We start from the raw sequence: 20,048 nt of genomic DNA on the forward strand, positions 1-20,048 counted from the left end.
AGAATCCATCCAGTAATGATGTATCATGCTGCAAACATAAAAGGAAGACATACCTTGGTCTGCTGATACAAACCAAGCATAAGATAATGAGAAAAGTTACAAAACACTGTAATTCATTTAGGAGGAAAGACACTGGAAGGTTATCAGTACAAGGCATCCTGACTACATCAAGTACAGAGATACCGGCCATAGCAAGTGAAGAATTTAGGTCCACAATAAATACAGCACATACACTTCACATATTTCTAAAGCTGTATTTAGGGTGCTTCTAAAAACTTCTCAAAGTATATCTAAAGAGATGACAGAGCTAATTGGACTAAATTTATCCTTGGCCTTAACTGTCAGTGAACTGATGTCCCTGCAGCTGATGGCAGCAGAACAAATGAAAGGCAGAAGACCCGCTAAATAAGACACCGGATAAGGGTTTATTGTCACTAAGACACTCACAGTGATTGAAGCCAGGCTCAGTCACATGGGATTGGCCAATCTACCAGAACAGATATGTCACACAGACTGATATTTTCAGACTCTGACTTGAAAATACTTAAATGTTTCTGAATGGAGGTTCAGAGGGTGGCATGATTCACAATCTGTGAATTAGGAGTTGTGGTCTGAAATAGTCTCCCCCACATTCTTAGCTCATGTGTGAGCCACCCTCAAGATTGAACAAATAAACCTTCAACAGAACAGCTTCAACAAGATAAACTAGATAGTCAGAAGCTTCCCAGAGACTTAGGATGCTACCCAAGAAAATATGTGAATGTGTGTCTCTCTCACACTAGTGAGTATGCTCACGTAAATTTTTCTAGATTAGCTTTTCAGTCTGGATTGAATCAAAGTTGTTCACAAACTCAAAGTTAATTCCTGTAGACCATGAATGTATCCTTTTGTGACAGCCCAGACAGCCCAAACCTGCATACTTTGCAGAGCATCAGTCTAAGCTGAAGAGTATAGCCCAGCGCCTGGCCCAGCTCCAAGGCTGCCAAGACACAACATCTCTCTCTGACTTCCCAGCTCTGCTGCCTAAAACCAGTGAGAAGCCAGTGAGGGTAGAAGAGGACTGAGATACCCAGCTGGACTCCTAGAAATTCTTCACTGGAACAGCAACAAATACATGTGAATGACTGTTATACAGGTGCCAGATCACAGGTGGGAGAAAGGGTGGCTCTTATGGCTTGGGTTAAATATGATCTTGAGGGTCCTAAACTTGATTTTCTCACTTGAGTAGGTTTTGCAGCAAAACTGAAGAAAAAGAAAAATAACCAAGTGTTCTTTAGCAGCAGTGAAAGTTTACAGCTGGGAGGTAAGTGAAAGGTGACCTTTCCAGAAGACTTGCTTGAGAGATCCTTCTAGGAGCATGGACCACTGTGAAGCAGCAGCTAGCTATTGTCCCTGCAACAGGAGCCTGCACTCAGGCCCCCAAGCCTCCACCACATGGTCTCACTTTTACTGTTGCTTCAAGTGATGATGAAACAGCTTGAAGCTAAGCATTTACCTCTCCAGTTTTCAAAACGGTGTGCTCCACAGTATGGCTGCAAAGCAGTGAGAACCATAAGAGGCTTTTTCAGGCAATACGTGCAGTGGTATCTTGCTGATGCTAGACCTGATGTTATTTTCACCTTGCACCCAAAATTAGGTCTGCTCCACACAGCAACAATAATGGCAAAACAAATATAGAGCAGAAAATTCCTAATGAGATTTAAAATCATTACTGTATCCATCTACCTTTTATAATTTAAACCTGGTTATAGCAACCAATCTTTCACCCAGTGGTTATTAGATAAGTGTAGGAAATCAGATGACAATTATTTCCTATATTAATATGACCCAAAGTGTTCATAAATCTGAGCTCCTAAACTGGCTTTTATTCAGACATACAGTAGAATTAATGTCTTCATTATCATACTATGAATGATCTCTGATATTTTACATGCTACCATCTTTAATAAAATAAAATACTTAACACCATTTTTATTTTCTTGTATTTTCATTCACATACTAATAGATGTCTGACACTATTTACATTTGTCAATAAGTAAAACCATCCAGCAAAGAAATCTGTATTTAATGTGCTCCCATGTGCAGCCAGTTATTTCAGCATCAGTACTATTTATGAAAAGTCCGTTTTGTAGGCTTACGTATGACTGGGTAGGCAATACAAACATGGGCCAAACAACAAAATTAAAAGAGAAGAGCTACCCCTTGCCACTCACCTTACATTCATCCATCTCTTTTTCCCACAAACATATGGAGAAAAACACAACCGACAAAAAACAAGCAGTTTTACAGTGTGTTTAAAAGGCTGACTAATCTCAGGTTTGGCACACCAAAGACCAGGGCAAGAACAAGTACTTTCGTTTTCATGTCAGCTCCCACAACACTCAAATGGGATTGCGAAGGGAGATTTTTCCTTCCTTTGCTTCTAATAAATGGGTGTTGTGTTTACATACTGCATACTGAGCATTGCCCATCCGAAGCCAAGGGCTGCATCTTGCCAACTCTTAACTTTCATGCAATATGGTGATTACACAAGCCAGCATACCATTAAATCACATTACAAAACTTGGAGAATGGCACTGTCAGCTTGCAGAGCTGTACCTGAAGGACTGACATGCAGTACATAAAGGGAAAAACCAGATTTCAGTGGAATGGCAAAACTGGGTCAGGAGAAGACTGGGTTACTGGCCTCACTTTAAAAGACAAAGCCAAGCTCCAAATAGTTCACAGAGATAAAAGCTTGGAAGGCACATAATAAAAGCAGGTGAAGAAAAGTAAAAAATAAAATATTTAATATAATATATAAATAATATTTATTTATAATATATAAATTAAATATCCTCTTTATTCCAAGATGTTCTTTCCAGCTGCAGTACTTGCAAACTGGCTTCCCTTGAGCAGAGTCAAAACCAGGGGAACAGGGACCTTAGTCCATTGCTTAACAAGAATAGCACAGCATCTTTCTGGCTACAGCAAATTCCCTTTTTCCATTTAATGAGCAGTAGATCTATACCTGCCATGAGCTCCAAATATGAACACAGTTCCTAGTGTTCATTTTTTTTCAGAATGAGAAAGAAGGACTGATGATCAGAAGTCACTATTTTCCCTAAAAGCAAGCTCACACCAAGGTATCAGGTATCTGATTTGCATTTCTGATTTAGCTTGCTGATAACAGACTAGAAGTGCCAATTTAAGTACTAATTCTTTTTCCAGGTACCGGTCCACAATAATTTCTACAGAGCCTTCCACTTTAGTGACACAAACATACTGACAAGACAACCTAAGGTGGTAATTTAACTGCCAACAATAATGCAAACGTTCAGAGGTATAAAGCTGCGCTGAAAACTAAGACACTTTCAATACTGAGGTTTCTAAGAGGATGTGCATCTAACTTACTGCAGGAGATCAAGTGCCTCAACCATGTATCTGTGATACCTTATCAGCCTTCAGAGCTACCCCATAGATGACCCCTCTTTGCAACATATTTCTTAGTAACTTAATCCTATTTATATTGTCTTCAAATCAGACAAAGAACAAGCAAATCAGAAAACTGCTACATGTTTTTGCAAGATCATATCACACTGGCACCACTAACCCTGTTTTATTCAAATTGTATAAGGCTGTCCAGACATCAGTGACATTTATTTGTTGTCATATTAGCATGCAAAAGGACATAAACTCACTTCTGATAATAGTTTTGATTGCTAAGTATATAAGCCTACAAATCCTCTCATCCAAGTAATCCTTCAACAAGATTAATTCATGGAAATAGCCTCCTTGAAAAACGATTTGTATAACTGAACCCTAAATGCTTAATCACTTATTTAAGGAAATCATAATTTACAAAGCAAAATCCAGGTGTTGGTATGTTTAAAACAGGGGGGGTTATGTATCCATCAAACCACAGAGTTTCAAAAACATCACTTCTAAGACTGACACTGTTGGGGAATGTGCTTCTGCAGTTCCTGTGGTTTCTCAGGTTAAGACTGATTTAAATAAACGGACCAACTTGCTCACAGTGAGTCTAGTGCTCAACATGACTCTTCTTTCAGCACTTTTGTTGTACTGATGTATGACTCAGCTACTCCTCCAGCTGCACAAGTTATATATTATCACTGTGCAACATTATCTCAAAGATCAAAATCCCTGATTTATTTTAAACAATATCCAGGCATTACCAAATGTTTGCAAGGCTCAGCGAGTGTGTGGTTCTTGCTTTCTGTACTATGTCTATTGCAGAATATTTTATTGTAAGAAATATTAACCTCTTTCCCGGTTTTCCGATCTTGTTCTTTCTACTATGAGAGTTACCAGTCTAGACAATGACTGAAGTAGCCACAGGAGAGCATACAGATTAAGATTTACTTTAATGTGTCGAGTGCCCTCATGTGCTTAAGTCCTCTTTCTTGTACCCACTTCACTTGCTCTCTCTCTTTTCACAGGGTCTTCATGGTTTTAATGGCAAGTCTTCTTGAAGTATCTCCTGCTCTGATTCCCTTGGAATGATTAATGGTTTGGTATCACATTTTTTTGCTACTCCTTAAAATATAGAAAACAACCCTTTGGAGAACTAGGAGTCTGTTAGTGCCTCCAAAAAGCAGGAAGCATAACTGCTTGAAGGCTGACAGATGCTTCACCACCATGACAAGAAGCTGTTCCACAGGCTACAGCTTGTGAGCCCCTGAGTCAAGCCATATGGTCCTGAATGCCAAGACTGCCTGTCTTTCCCAGTTTACTGGGAGAGAGGGATTGTTCCTGCTTTGCTCTGAATTTGCAAAAGTAGTCTGTTGACTTTTGTAAGTTTACAGGTCAAATGTAATAAAATGCTTGACTGCTTCCACTCACAAATCCTCATTTGTAAACACATAAACACAGCTCTCAGACTTAAAGAGACCCTTCACAATTAATAATCAGTTCAGCATGTTTAAATAATTGTGTATACAGGGTCTGAAACATCTTTGTTCAAGGCATCTATAGTAAACTAATGTGAATAACAGCAATGGATATACATTGCTAAAATTCAGAGCTAATAATTTAAGATAAAACTCCAGTGTACTTCAGCATTGCAAAAATTAAGTATCCAAGTTTTAAGTTCTTAAAAATGGGTACATTCTCCAGGGCTTCGGCCAGGTGAAATTTAAGTATTTCAGAAAGTGAGTACTTCTAATTCCTCTCATCTCTCGAAAAATTATTTAACTACCCCAAATACTTTGGTAAGATCTTTTTTTTTTTTTTAATATGCTTTATGTCTTTTCCAGTGACTGTATTCTGAATGTCTTCACTGGTTTGTAGGTGATCCAGCAATTGCCAAGAAACAGACGAAGGCAAAAAGTATGTCGCTTCTAATGCAGAAATGTAGGAGAAGGGAAAAGCCCTCAGCGCAGAAGCAGCAGTGTGCGTGTCCATGCATTGTTCTCTCCCGAAGCAGTCCTGGCTCTAGCCGGGGTTTGCCCAGATAGAGGGTATCGGCACCTTGCGAAGTCCAGCCTTAAACTTTCTCCCGTTAGAGTGTCCTTGAGCCACTTCTTGTTATAATTTTCCACTCATGTCTGTCCCTTGCTTCCTTCTAAAGAACGCACAGCATAGTGACTGAAATCCCTACACAACCTGCAGAAATAATGGCAAGGACTCCCGCAGAGGCACTGAGCGGCACTTCCCGGCGGGATGCGGGAGGACGAAGGGCGAAATGCCGGGGTTCCCGCAGCACCCGCCCGGCGCCGCACGCTGGAGCAGCGTGCGGGGAGACACCGGGAACCGCAGCCACTGCACTGCTGCCCCCGATTATTTCATGTTCTCACACTCGTCAGGGTAACACAGACAACTGATCTACTACGGCAATTTTTCCCAGCGCCTTACGAGGTCTCCCAAGACTCAGCCGCCGGTCCGGCCGTTTGCTGCAACTTTTCCTCGGGCTGCGGAACGCCGAGGACAAGACCGGGCGGTATTTTTTTTTCTCTCCTCCTCACCTCGCTCCCCCAGCCCGCTCCCCAGCGGCAGCGGCTCCCGCTCCCGGCAGGCACCCCCCACCTCTGGGACAGCCCGGGAGCCACCGCCCCCGCGGACGCGCACTCCCCGCCCGGCGGCCGCCCCGGCCCGCGCCCCTCTCCGCGCCTGCGGCCCCGGCCCCGCTCCGCCGGGGAGCCGCGGGGCAGCCCCGCCCGCGGGCAGGTGAGAGCCCCCGCCGCCGCCTGGCCGCACTCACTTGTGCCTTCTTCATAAGGAACGGCAGCGCTGCAGTCCAGCCCAGCCGGCCGTGTGCAAACTCCCTTCAGCGGAACTGTAGCTCCAGCATAATGCAGCAGCCGATAGTCCACGCATTGGGGTTGCCCACGGCGAGCCCCGCGCTGCCTCCGCCCGTCCCGCCGCCGCTCCGCGCGCCCCGCTGCGCCCCCTCCCCACGGCCTGAGCGTCCGCGCTCACTGAAGCCACCGCCGGCCCGCGGCCAGGTCTTTTATATCTCCGATCTGCCTCCAACAGCGGCGGCGGCGGCAGCCCAGGCAGGACACGCCTTTCCCCTCCCTCCCGCCCTCCCGGAGGACCGGGAGCCCAGGCAGACCCTGCGGGGCGGGGGAAACCCGAGTTAACTTGGGGCAAGTTGGAGGCAGGAACAAGCCGAGCCTGCCCCTCGCCAGCGCCGGAGGGGAGCGGGGCCGCGGGCGGGCCGCCGCGGGGAGCGGCGGGCGGGGATGCGGAGGGGGGGTGCGGGCAGGCGGGGCGGGGGGCGCTGGGTACCGGCCCCGGAGGGGTGGGTGCAGAGGGCTCCTCCCGCCCGGTGCCGGGGCTTCCGCGGTGCCCGGGACGGGCGATCCCAGCCGAGCGCGGGGAGCGGGGCGGGGGTCTCTGGCCCTGCCCGCGGTGGGCGCTGGCGGCGTGCAGGGAAGCCCCACGCCGCCGCGGCAATTGAGGTCAGCCAGGCTGCGGACGCCGCGCCAAGTCCTTGGGTTGGGTCCCCCCACCCACGCTGGGGAGAAGGGGGGTGCCCCCCGGCTGAACCCGTCGCCGGGCACCGACTCGGCCCGCGGCGGGGAGGGCAGCGGGCGCAGAGGCTGGCGGGGCTCCCAGCCGGTGTCCGGTGCTCCCAGCGGAGCAGCCGCTGCAGCGGCGCGCACAGCCGAGGTGGCAGCCCTGGGTTTGCCATTGTCATTCCAGTGCTGCTTTCCCATACTCGGTGAATGAAAGTTAAGCGCCCGGATAAGCATTTCAGCTGGCGCTTAGAAGCTCCTTTACCTGTTCCAGACAGAAAAATTGTTGAGCAGTGCCTCCTAACGCTTCTTCAAAGGTGATCCTCCGGGTCTTTTCACATGCTGTTAAAATTTGCATCCCGTGTAAATAATGCATTGGTGTTGGGTGTGGAAAAGCGACTTGACTTACTTCTTCGAGTCTTCTGGCCAATCCATCACACCAGTAGCCACAGAATTTGAGTCCTTTTTAGAGAAGGCAGCTCCCAAGGTTAATATGAATAAAATTTTGGGCATGAATTAAATGGACTGTAGAGCAGTTCATGGAACTAGTGTCTCCTGAAACAGCCATACTAGGTGAAACTTTAAACATTAAAATGAAGAAGGAATAGTCTGACCCAGTTAATGATCATTTCCTAAAGAAGAATAGGCATGCTCAGTTTCATTAGAAAAGTCAGTATAATTTTCACCTAGAAAATTAATGATAAGTTTTGTAAAACTTGGTTTCTGACAAAGTAAAGGTGAGCTGTTCAGGTACAGAAAGGTTTTGAACTCATCCCTAACTTTGCTATATATTTGGAGTCCATCAGATAAACATCTAATATAATTTTGGAGATAAAAATCTAATATCATTTTGCTTCTGCATCAAATCCAGAAAAATGGGTCAGTAATTTTCTTTTACAGCATGACAGTACTGATAGATTCATTCCCTTTTTGTCAGGTTTTTTTTTTTGTTTGTTTTTTGGTTTTTTTTTGCATTATTACTTAGCTGAACTTGTCAGACTTTGATATGCATATAGTAATAGTAATAGGAATAGTATCTATTCCTGTAAAGCAATAAATAAGCAGTGAAAGGGAGAAAGCCTGCAAAAACAAAAGAAATCAAGGACCTCATTAACTGAAAGAGTGGTTTGTGTATCACCTAGCAGTGATCAACCAAGTCACTTTCACTGTCTGCACATTTAACCAAATAGGGCCAAGAAATTAAAATGTTATGGCATATTTCCCCCTTAGAACAGATGACTAGTTTAGTCTCCTAGGGAGAAGGCCTGGAAAGTGTGAAAGAGCAGTCTGTGGCAGCAGTTACCTATCTTACGGAAAACACTTCTGGTCTTTCTCCGTGTTGAACTCTATCACAGTTCACCATTAGTCATAACAGGAAAAATTTTGTAGATGCCCTGTATCCAGTTACATTCTTTGTAATTGTGCAGAGTGAATAACTCTCTTGGACATAATTATGTTTCTTTACCACCCTGGCATCATGCACCATTTGTCTCCATTCCCAGTCCAACTACTTGAATTTGCCCTTGTGTTTAATGCTCAACTATAGTGAAGTAGTGCCCTTTTCATCTCTTCCTTTTGTGCTGGCAATTTTCAAGTGTATTTCTGCTGACACTGTCATGCTGTCCTCAGTTTGGTTTGGGAAGACTTTTCTATGAAGTTCAGAATTTAATAGTTTAAACTCATTAATATCTTGTGTCTGTATCCCATAGGAAAGCATGTTTTTATTGGTCGTGCCCATTTCCAACGTTGTACCGACTTTTGATTTCCCAGAGGTGAGAACTGATTAGCCGTGGGCTGTTAGCACATTGACTGGTAGCTTTCCAAAGCCCACCTGCAAACCACATTCAGTCTTATATGGCCTACCTTATTTGCATTTCTAAATGCTTTGGGGTGAACACAGGCCCTGTCATTGTTTTGTGCTAACCTGTTCCTTCACATGGAAGATATGGAAAACACTGTTAGTTTTCCCAGCTCTTCACAGGATTTAGTTCCACCCATTCAGCAGGATTGTCTTCATCAGGAATACTGTTCAGCCTGTATGGAAATACCAGCAACTGAAAATTAAACCTTTCCAGTCTAACATGAGTGGAAAAGCCTCACCATCTTTACCAACTGAGAAATGGCTGTTAAATAGCTCTTAAATGTTTTTAATTCCGTAATTTTGTGGAATATCTGCTATGCTTTCCATAGCTTCAGCTCTGCACTCAGTCTGTTGATAGCTTGGCTGCTGGCTGGAACAGCTGGAATTTGGGAATATGCAGGATGACATCCATCCTCGGCCACTGAGATTCCTGGACTAAAAAGTGTTCTGTGTCAACTTGTAAAATTGAAAAAAATTCTCCCATGAAACCATTTAAGCTGTGAAGGCAAACATTAGTGTGTGAGTATTAAGAAAGATAGAACACTAATCCTGTCTAATTGGTTACAGACTAAGCATGTAAGCGCTTTGCTGGCACAGAGACCTGGCCTCTAGCATCAGCTTAGTTAATCCTCTCACCAGTCATTTTTAAGGACATAGAGTACTAAGCACACACATTCCTAACCTACTTCAGACACACAGAATTGAAAAAATTATATTTAAAATTGGGGTATGTTGGGCCTCAAGAAACTCAAAAGATGGCCTCAAACTTCTTTGGGTTTTATTTACAGAAGTACATGATTGTAGAGGAATGACTTTCTTCAGAAAAGACAAGCCTTGCAAGATTTACAAAAAATTATATTAATTACTTTGACATTCAAAAGTACTTTGGGATAACAATCTCCTTAAGAGGTCTTTGATACCACAAAATGTTCTAGGTGTTATTCTGTGGTTGTGAACTTGTTCACTCTAATTTCAGAACACAACCGAAACCAATACTTAATATTCTGTCAAAGTACATATTTTGAATTTTTAATTGAGCCTTATGCTCAACAGTTACCAAAGGGAATGCTAGTTTATTCTAAGCATCATACATCTTTTGTGCTGCATACAAGTGACAGGGGGAACTTCTGCAGATATTCAATATCACTGGTCAATGAGTAAACAAATGACTCAATCAATACTTAGTCCACAGGGACCTGCACACCACTACAGAGCCACTTTTTATCTCACTGAGCACTATACGAGTACAGGATTCAGGTGTATTTCTTTAATTCACATGACCTGCCTCTAAGGATTGATTTGCAAGAAGCCGTTTCCATGGAACTGACTCTTCATAATATATTACAGACTCAGATTCTAAGGATAATTTTGTTATTTTATGGTAAAATCATAGTCCATTTGGCAGAGTAGTTGGCAGACCAGTTGTAAGGACTTAAAGAGCACAGTTGTCTATCTCAAACACTGTTAGGGCCACAGAAGGACTTTGTCATGAGATAAGCACAGAATGAAGGAACAGGATGGCACTAACTCCAGGCCTGGTGGAGATGAGATCCTGGTTAATGCATCCAGGCAAAAATTCCCACTGTAGCAAACTGTGTAAAGAGGCAACTGCTCATACACATATCACCAGCCAAACAAAGATCACCCCAAGTTATGGGACAGATGGCATCTGTGACCACCAACAGCCATTGAAGCCCACTTGAATATGCCTCCATGGATGCTTGAAATTTAGACTGTAAATTAAGCCACCACAGGGAACTTAAGATAAGAAAAAGATGGTTTTATCTCAGACCTAGGGGGAGGGTAACAGGCTGGGGGAGAGGAATCTATCACTGATAATGGACGTAAGAATGCAGAATTTACAGATCACAGGGAAAGCCAACTCAGCAGCTGTGCTGAAATCAGCTCAGACTGGGTAAAAGTTAGTATTGGCAGAGGAAGGTAGTGATCACTGACTCACAGTCCATTGACCCAAGAAACACACTTACTCAGAAAAAAAGATTGAGCATGGGACTAAATAACTTTAGAAGTGAGGGAATAATTTTACCAATAGAATGAGAGACTTTTTTAGCCAATGAGTATTAATTCCTTTGATGCTTAAAACATATAAATAGTGAAGTTTTGAATGACCTCAGAACCCCCTCCACGAAGAAGCCCAGGGTAAAGAAGGACAAACAGAAATACTTGTTGGAACCATGGGTGGTGATTATCTTCTGCTTGAACTGTCTCTCTCTCCTCCAACCCCATGCCTCTTTTCTGTTTCTTTCTAGCTCTCTAATTTACATTCAATGATAAAACAAATCTGTGTTAATGACTTTGGCATATGTTCTTGTTTGTACCTTAATTCAGGCAGGGGCATCTCTCACCAATCAGATCTTAACACCAGCTGGGGGAAAATGCAATATTCTGGATGAACAGACATATCTCCAAAGGAAAAAAAAAATTGGATTGAAATTCAATTATTTATTAAAATTATAGAATTTGTAGCTCAGTATCTCATTGTGATGCTTCTCCAAAACCCATCTAAATAGAAAAAGAAGAAGCAAGCAGTACGACTTAGGAGTGGAGCTATGGAGCTTCAAACTATTAGAAATCTGTTCAAGAAGTGCCAGTGAAGGAGGCTGGAGTTACATAATTGTGTGTGAGACTTATTTGCCCAGAAGAAGATATGGAGACAAGAAGGTAGAAAAAGCTAGGGTGTAGTTGTTGTTGTTAGTAGAAGGAAGGTGGGCTTTGTTTATTTGAGTTTTATCCTGGTCTGAAATACTGATGGAGTGAAGGAATGATGGACTTTTATTGGAAGTTTAAAAGTGCTTCTGTCTATTGGTGTCTTTACTGGTTTACTTTCCAGTAAAATGACAGTTTAATTAGCATGCAAAGGATACTCTGTTTTACTAAGAGAACTTTTTGGCAAGGAAGACAAGCCCAAAATAGGAAGTTGCACTGATGCTGTTAAAACTCAATCAGAGCCTGTAAAAACATAGTTGTAAATAGTAAAAAGTAACCATTATCTGACTTATGTGAAATCTTATTTCTACTATTCTTTCAGTATGCTACAGTTTTAGCCTCTGAAGATCTCACTAGTATGGGTAGATTCTCAGCTAGGAAAAAAGTGTTACTTGGAGAACAAAACCTGGGAAAAGCTGATGCTGCTGAAGTTTTGTGATCTTTGGCGATCCCCTTTTGGCTTCTGGTGACCCTCACGATGTTCACAGATGTTAGCAGAAATGTGAAGTTCCTTGAAACGCATGTAAAATTTTGCAGCCACTAAAGTTCCAAGAAGATCAGAGGACAGCAGCATTTCAAAGATTTTTTTGGACTTAACTCACAAGGTTAACTCTCTTGTGTTCCAAGAGGGGTCTGAATCTGGGATTGCACTATAAAACATTATTCTTTTGAAGAATTACTTATATGTGTGCTCCTGAAAGTTCAGGGAGACTCTGATGGCGTGCCTCTCTTTCCTTCTGTTGGAGGGGAAGTAGCAGGGATAAATGGTGTCCATCCAATTCTGATTCTTGGCATTCAAAAAGAGACTGGAGTATACCTAAGGATGGACAGATCAGCTGTTTTCCAAGCCTCAAGGCTGTGTACACCATGCTGTCGTAGTTGCTAGTGGTTCTGTTCAACAGTGTTCAGCATGGCTCAGTTTACCAGAGAACAATCAACACCTTTTTTCTTTTTCTGAAATGATGGTATACCAAGACCACAAGGATGATTTGCTCGTCCTTGCAGAGTTTTTTGTGTTGGGTTTTGTTGGAGTTTTGGAGAGCAGTGCTCAAATCTCTGATCAGCAGATGCAGTTATTAGCCCTAACTCTGAAAATATTCTCTTGCTGAAGTTTACTTTCTGACATCTGCTGAGGGGCATCCCCAGAGATGTTGAATGAAAAAAGAGCAGTTATTGTATTCTAATGATAGCAATTTCTTCAGAGTGCTGTAGTTAATGTGACCACAGCTCATGCTTCCAAGGGACATATCCATGGAGAGTGTAAAATACACTGCCTACAGCAATCACAAGGACTTTTAGTTACTATATTAAATAATAATTATTTCCCCAACATTCACATGATTTTTCACTTTCTTGGCATATTGCTTATTTTCCAATTCAGGAGAAAAATAAAATAATAATACACACTACAATCACCAAGCCAGGCAATGTTGGAGGTAGGCAGATTCAAGCTGATACATCCCCTTGAACAACTGCAGTGCAACTAGATGTTTTTTACAGGACAGGACAACCACTGCTTATTATGTCTAAAATTCATGTTTTCTGCCTCTCATGAGATCATGCCTAATGCATAAATTATGGCTATACAAGCTCAAAAAAATCCCAAAGGCGTTACTTTGCTTGTACAATTATTTTTCTAAAGAAAATAACAGTTTATAATTTGTACCACAGTTAAGTAGCTCCTTGTTATATTTGCGTTTTGATTCCAGTAATTTGGAAGTGATAAATGTATGAGAAATAAATATCTCTGTTCCTAGATTTGTTGCTTATATCTCTTGATTTGCATTTGTCTGTGTCATCCTAGTCACAGTATTTTCAACCCTAGGGAGTTTCACAATAAAATGGGTTCATTTGGAAACAAAATGCTGTGTAAGTGGTATTGGATGTAAATATTCACTGTTTACAGGGAAAATGGAGACTTTCCTCTTCAATGAAAAATTGACATATTTTTTTCTTAAAATGCATTTAGTCTGAAGGGAAGGGAGAGGTACAGTATCAGGTAGAGTGACTTCACAGCCATATTATGTCATACCTTTTCTCTTTATTTTATAAAGTCTGGTTTTGTTAGGACTGTAGCAAGGATTAAAACATAGGTAGGAGTAGAAGAACTTCCTAGGCTGAGATTCATGCCATCGAAGAACTGCATCATTCAGTCCTTGATTTGAAGGTTTATCCATTTCCAGCATAAAATGAGTTAACCTTCTTGCTCTTGTTTTTCTATGGGAACGTTGGTTTAAAATTTGACTCATCTCGTGGTTGGAAATCATCTTTGAATTTGAAGCCTAATATATTAATTGTTAATTTATACCTGTTTGTTGTTGGGCTGAAGCTATGCTTTACCATAAATAGCTTTTTCCTTTCTCGACTGCTTTTTGATCCTCCTCCTCAGCCTACTGACAATATGTACACTAATAAATGAAACAGAGACCAAGCCTGAGCTCAAGTACTGGCATGCAATGGTCTCTGCAGCTTGACTTTTAGCACTCATTTTGGCATGTGTTCAGTCCAGCCAGCATTGTGATCTCCAGGCCTGAGCTCAGAAGAAGAGTACATGCCAGAACCTGTTTTGAGCAGGCAGTTTCTGGGGAAGGAAGAAAGTTTTGCTGTGTGGATGCAAACCATCCTCTGCCACTTACCCTGGGGCCAGAGAATGTGTCCAGGCCTAAAGCTGTGGTTTGGACTTTCTCTTCTAGTGCAAACACTATAAATAGTATTTGCAAATTATACTGAGAAAGAAAGACAGGTTGGTAAAACAGATGTTCAGGAAATACCCAACCACAGCACCTGTGCTGTAAAAGCCAACCTTAATTCTGGAATTTCCTCTGTTTTGAGGTTTGGAAATTCAATCAAAGCATTTTATTAACAAGAAGAAAGGGAAGAATGCAGAAATGACCTTATGCTGAAGCATTCTCTCCCATACTAAGGTCCTCTGCTCTTGGAGCTCACTAAAGCAATGAGACCTTGCTGTACCAACAAGGTGTTATGGTGCACTGAGAAACTGTCATCATCCTGTATTACTGCAAGGAAACACTTGGCTAAAGCTTGTAAAGTGCTGAAGAAGGGAGCATGGGGAGACCAGTCAGCGAATCCACAAAATTTGCAGGACAAAAAGAGAGGAAAGGTAGAAAGTTAAGGATTTTTTCCATTTACAAGGGGTCACTGTCACTTGGGTGGTTTTAGTGCTGCTCTAGAGAGACAACCTCTTCAAAACAGGGTCCTGGTAAGAATGATGAAAAATGTTTGAAATGAATTTTTTGTTTGATAGTTTAAATCACCCAGACTTACAACTTACAGCATAAGGAAATAGAGAACTAAACTCTTTTAGTTGGATTTTCATTTTCATTAAGACAGCAGTACTAATGCAAAGCCCTGAGATCTGACAGGATACGTCAGCAAAAAAAGTGAAGATGTCATTTTTCTCCCACCATTCAGTTTGGGAATAATGCAAAATGTAGAGCTGTGATACAGGAATTAGCCTAAGTCATTCCTCAGATGGATTTCATGTGGGGTTAACCACCATATTTCATAAAAAATGTGCCACCTGTATGTTGAAAAAATGATGTATTTTCCTGTTCATCTTTCTTAAGATTTTGTGTAAGAGTGGTAGTTCTTCTACATTCAATCTGTGAAATGTATTAATTTAATGCATTTAATAAGTAATTCACTAATTTAAAAAGTGGTTAAAAAAAGGAAATATAGTTCAGTCTGTTTTCATTTATGAAGTAATATGAATTAAATGTATTATTGTTTTAAGGACAGAGTCATGTCACAACTCTTTCTCCAGAGTTTACAGCTCTGTTGACTGCACTATGAAAGTGACTTTCACTTTCTTTCTTTTTCTCTCATCCTGCAATGCTCTCTGACAGTCATCACTCTCAGCTGTTTTCAGAAAGGTAGTTTTCCATATTTTCTTCTGTAGTTATAGATTTAGTAAAGGGTTATTTCAGAAAGCATTAGGAAAGCATTAATGAAAAAGAGAGGAAATGCAATGGAAATTTTTTCTTATCCATTTCATTTTAATCCTAAATTTTTATGAAGTTATTCTTCAATTATTGTATTGTTATCAATTTCACAAGCTGATTATGCATCTTGTAAAATATAAACGCCTTTCTATTTTAATCCAGCTGCCTTTCAATATCATTTAGTTACTTTGTGTTCTTTAACTATTGTAGAATTTACAGAAGTGCACTTAGTATACTTTTGGTGCTTAATTGTTTGTTACATATATAACAGATATCTGTGTATATTTTCTTTAGACTAATAATGTAACCTTTTTAGTGCCTTTTTACAGGAAAATCACACCATGACTTAGATAAATTCAATTTTCTACCTTTTATCATAGCTTACCCTCTTAAAAAGAGGCTGAATGAAGGCATGCTTTTCTGTCAGACAGGAAAGGAGTTCATGTAGTGATGCAGACAGTATACTTCAGGCTGGTACTGGAAATGATGTGCTTAAATCTGATGGGAGCCAGCGGCTAAAAATTGCTATCAACAAATTCTTCTGCCCCTCAGCCTTTCCTCAGGAGCTTTGGCCCTCTGTGCTTGAATGGCCTTTCCTCCTCCTTCTTCTCAGACTTAGCCCTAGCTGTCCCCACTTCCCTGTATATCCATTTGTATAGAAGGAGGAGTGTATCCTTGCCAACTTCTTGCCTCCCACCCTGGCACTGAAATTCGTTGCTGTTTCCTTGGCAGTGTGTGATCCTGGAGCTGTACAGCTGTATACTGCAGCTAGTGACAAATAGACAGCTTTGAGCTGCCAGCTTTAACTTCTCTCAGACATTTACTTTCTCAACACATTTCTTTTCTTTGTAAAATGAAATATTAAGTCCAATCCTAAAAGACAAAAATCACAAATATAGAAAGCAGAGGTTTTCTTCAGCATTTGGAATAAAACTTTTCAGTGAACAAAAAAGCTTTGTAAAGGAAATAAAGTAAGATAATCTTAAATATTTTAATATTTAAATATTTCAGAGCTTTTAAATATTTCAGAGTAATTTGTAGATGTGGAAAATGTAGATAAGGTAATTGGTCCCCCCCATACACCATACACCCTGCAGCAATTCAGAACTGTCGAGCTATGAGGCTCTCCTGAGTTTTCACCTTTAATAATGGGTGAAGAATTCTATTAATACTGTCTTAAGAAAAGTTTACTAATTTTAACACCTGTGGAGAAGGTTTATTTTGGAGAAATAAAGACATTGAGGTGCTGGAGCAAGTCCAGAGAAGGGCAGAGATGTTGATGAAGCTCTGGAGCATTTGAGTGATCTGGGGGTGTTTAGCCTGGAGAAAAGGAGGCTCAGAGGAGACCTTATTGCTCCCTGAAAGGAGAGTGTAGCCAGGGGCATGTTGATCTTTTTTCCCAGTTAGCAAGTGACAGAGCAAGAGTAAATATCCTTAAGCTGCACCAGAGGATGGTTAGACTGGATATGAGAAATATTGCTGCACCAAATGGGTTGTCAAGCTCTGGAGAAGGCCATTTGAGGAAGTGATTGAGTCAGCATCCCTGAAGATACTTAAAAAAAAGTGTTGATATGACACAGGGTGATGGTTAAGTGGTGAACATGGTGGTGCTGGAGTAATGGTAGGGCTTGATGATCTTAGAATTCTTTTCCAACGTGAATGCTTCTACATTTCTATGGAGGGGATGATATGTTGTGCTGGTAGGAAAGAATAAGAGGTGACAAGAGCTGGAGAACAATGCCATCTCTTGCTCTCCCACCAGAAGGGTAATAATCATAACTTTCTAGTGAATATTAGTGCATGAAATTCTTTACTATCTGGTTGTTACTAATAGCCAGTATGCCTCCTTATAGAGTGGTGTTTAATACATCTCTACAATGAGAAGCATTTCCCTCTCAAGAACTGTCCCTTTATAATCTTGTGGTTGTTCTTTCTACAATAGGACTGCCTGACGTGATTTTATGTGGGATGCAGTGAGTGATACAAAGGAAATAAAATCTAAGGGTGTTCTCCCTAGCCTGCACAAGGTAGTGGCGCATATCTTGGCTGATGTAAGGATCAGTATGTGTTCTAAGTTGTTCATGTTCTATGTTGCTATGAAGTGAATCAGGATAAATACATAATCAGTCAGTAAAGGTAAGCTAGAAATGAAATAAATTGTGTTGGAAGGAGCTAGGGATATCTTAAACTTGTCTTTTAGAAGACAGTAATGCCAACAAGAAGTATTCTTTCAAAACATGTATGAATGTGTCCGTATTTCATATTAAGAGAGGCTGATCCTTTGCTGGTGCTGTGAGGCTGATAGATCCTCAGCCTTCTAAACCCCTTCTCTCTGTGCTTTCTGTTTGTTTGGGGAGATATGACATCTGCCAGGCTTTGGATGTTCAGACATGTTCAGGTATCCTCAAGCAGTCCTGCCTATTTCAATGCACTTAGAGGGTGGAAGGGTACTAGAAACTGAAGAACTAAGAAAGGTGCTGGAAACTGATCTTATATCTGATCCGGGTAAAATGTTATGGGCAGGTTTATTAACAGGTCTCACTTCTGTTAATTTTTAAAAAAGCCTTCAATAATCATTGGCCAACATACAGGATTAAAAAGGACTGTGCTCAATTCTAGATCATAATTGCCAGTTCTCTTGGATTAAGGGAGTAGTGAAAAAACTGCAAAACTAAACTAAATGGTTTACAGTAAAATATATTCATCCTATTGGAAAGTTCATTTAGCCAAATGAAGTTTTTATTTCAGGCAATTTAGGCTTGATATTGGATTTTCTTGTAAACTATTGTAGAATGCTGTCACAGCCTTTATCTTTTGCCATTTGCTTTTTAAGAGAAATCTAATATTAAAGCAAGATAGTGTTATATATTCTAGTCACTGTATGTGTGTCCATGTGTTTATATCTAATTGCTATTTCTGTGAATGCCACAATAATAAATTAGATCTTTGGCCAGCTATTCCAGCAATTTCATCTTACTCAGTGGAAATATTCTTTATTTATATACATAGTCACATGATCAGAATTTGACCTTCTGTTTAGAATTGTGTTATGCTGTATGAACAATAACAATATAATGAACTTCTGCCATTTCAATGGCTGCTGTGACATTAATAAATGATCCTGGAACACAGCAAAGATTCCTTTGCAAGATAAGATATGATAAATTTAGCTACTAGAGTATTGCTAGTGACGATGCTGAGGTTTGATTTTTAAACAGAATAGCTGTGTTAATCCAATCTCTACTGAACATATAAAAGAAGAATTCATGATAATTAGGAAGAGACAAATGGCAGCATTCAGTTCTGGTATTCTGTGCCGACATGAGCATGAAGTAACCACTTTAGGTCTTTCGGTTTCTTACTTGGCAGAAAAGGAATTATATACAAGGGGAACTAGCATACTGGAAGGAGGCTCAACTCTGTCTCCAGACATACAGAACGTCTACAGGATGTGTGAAAGCAAGTTTATAATAATTATACAGGGAGCTGAAAGCAACCTGGTTGCCTACTATGTCCCATTTTCATCGTACATTTTCCTTATATTTGTGTTAAATGTTCTAATATCTTCTCTAGGGATGCTGCAAATCAACAATTAAGCCTAGAAAAATGTGTTTTCCTTTGTGTCATGAAACTCTCTTTGAGTTTATCTAAATTAGAAGCTGCAAAAAATTTTTTTTCTGGGACTGGTATTCCCCAGTAAAACCTTAGCAATCTGGTAAAATGCTAGCTGAACATGAGCAACCTGGAAATAAACCTTTTCTGCTCTGTAGAGGTACATGCAGAGCTGAGACTTCCCTAAGGCTTTCAGAGCCTAGATAATGGAAGTGGAAAGTGAAGGAAAAAGATGGCTTTATTGTCTCTGCTTTTCAGCCTCAACAAAGTACAAGATTCTAATTATGGGACAGAAGAGGAAACAGGATGGACTTGGCTTTCAGGAATGGTGGTGGTGGTGGTGGCTCATTTTCTGATGTGTAGTAGAATCTGGCCTTGGCTGCCAGCTATTCAAATTAGACAAATTAAACTCAGGTCTGCTTGTATGCTGAAGAATTGAATTTAGGGGTTTTCCCTGGTCAGGTTGCTTAATTTCCAAATCAGAAAATTCTTCACCCTCTCTTTTTAAATTAAGGATAGACAATTCCCTACAGAAAGTGTGACCATTAGACTGTATGTATCAAAGTTCCAAAATTTAATAAATGGTACATATACTGTGTCTGTTAAAACCACACTTCTGTGTCTTTGATAAATTAATTGTACTGAATGTCTAATTATATGTCCATTTACTTCTCCTTTTCATTTACCATGTAACAGATGCATAAAGAGATAAAATATCCTAACAAATGCAAAACTAAATATTGATTTGGCATTTCCTCAGATTCTTAGTCCTTTTGCATTCTAAAAATATTTTAATAAAAGCAGGATAGCTTTGGGTTTAGTATTTCATAGGCTGGAAAATGCATGCCAGAACAGCTGTAATCTCTGCATATGGTTTAATGACATAACTCAAGCTTTGTGATTCTGGAGGTTCCTTATATACTGACA

The 20,048-nt window shown here is 40.9% G+C and overlaps 1 protein-coding gene across 2 annotated transcripts in view; it reads right to left on the bottom strand.

Annotated features, from left to right (window-relative positions):
- The window catches only part of KITLG (KIT ligand), a 56,288-nt gene extending 49,931 nt beyond the window's left edge, over positions 1-6,357 (bottom strand). For both annotated transcript variants that reach the window (XM_030260992.4, XM_032746048.3), the window contains exon 1: positions 6,200-6,357. In XM_030260992.4, the coding sequence (XP_030116852.1) occupies positions 6,200-6,214 (15 nt within the window). In that variant the 5' untranslated portion in view covers positions 6,215-6,357. The remainder of the gene's footprint in view (positions 1-6,199) is intronic.
- Positions 6,358-20,048: the final 13,691 nt, after the last annotated feature.

This window comes from Taeniopygia guttata, chromosome 1A, assembly GCF_048771995.1.
Source record: "Taeniopygia guttata chromosome 1A, bTaeGut7.mat, whole genome shotgun sequence".
Taxonomy (NCBI): Eukaryota; Metazoa; Chordata; class Aves; order Passeriformes; family Estrildidae; genus Taeniopygia; species Taeniopygia guttata.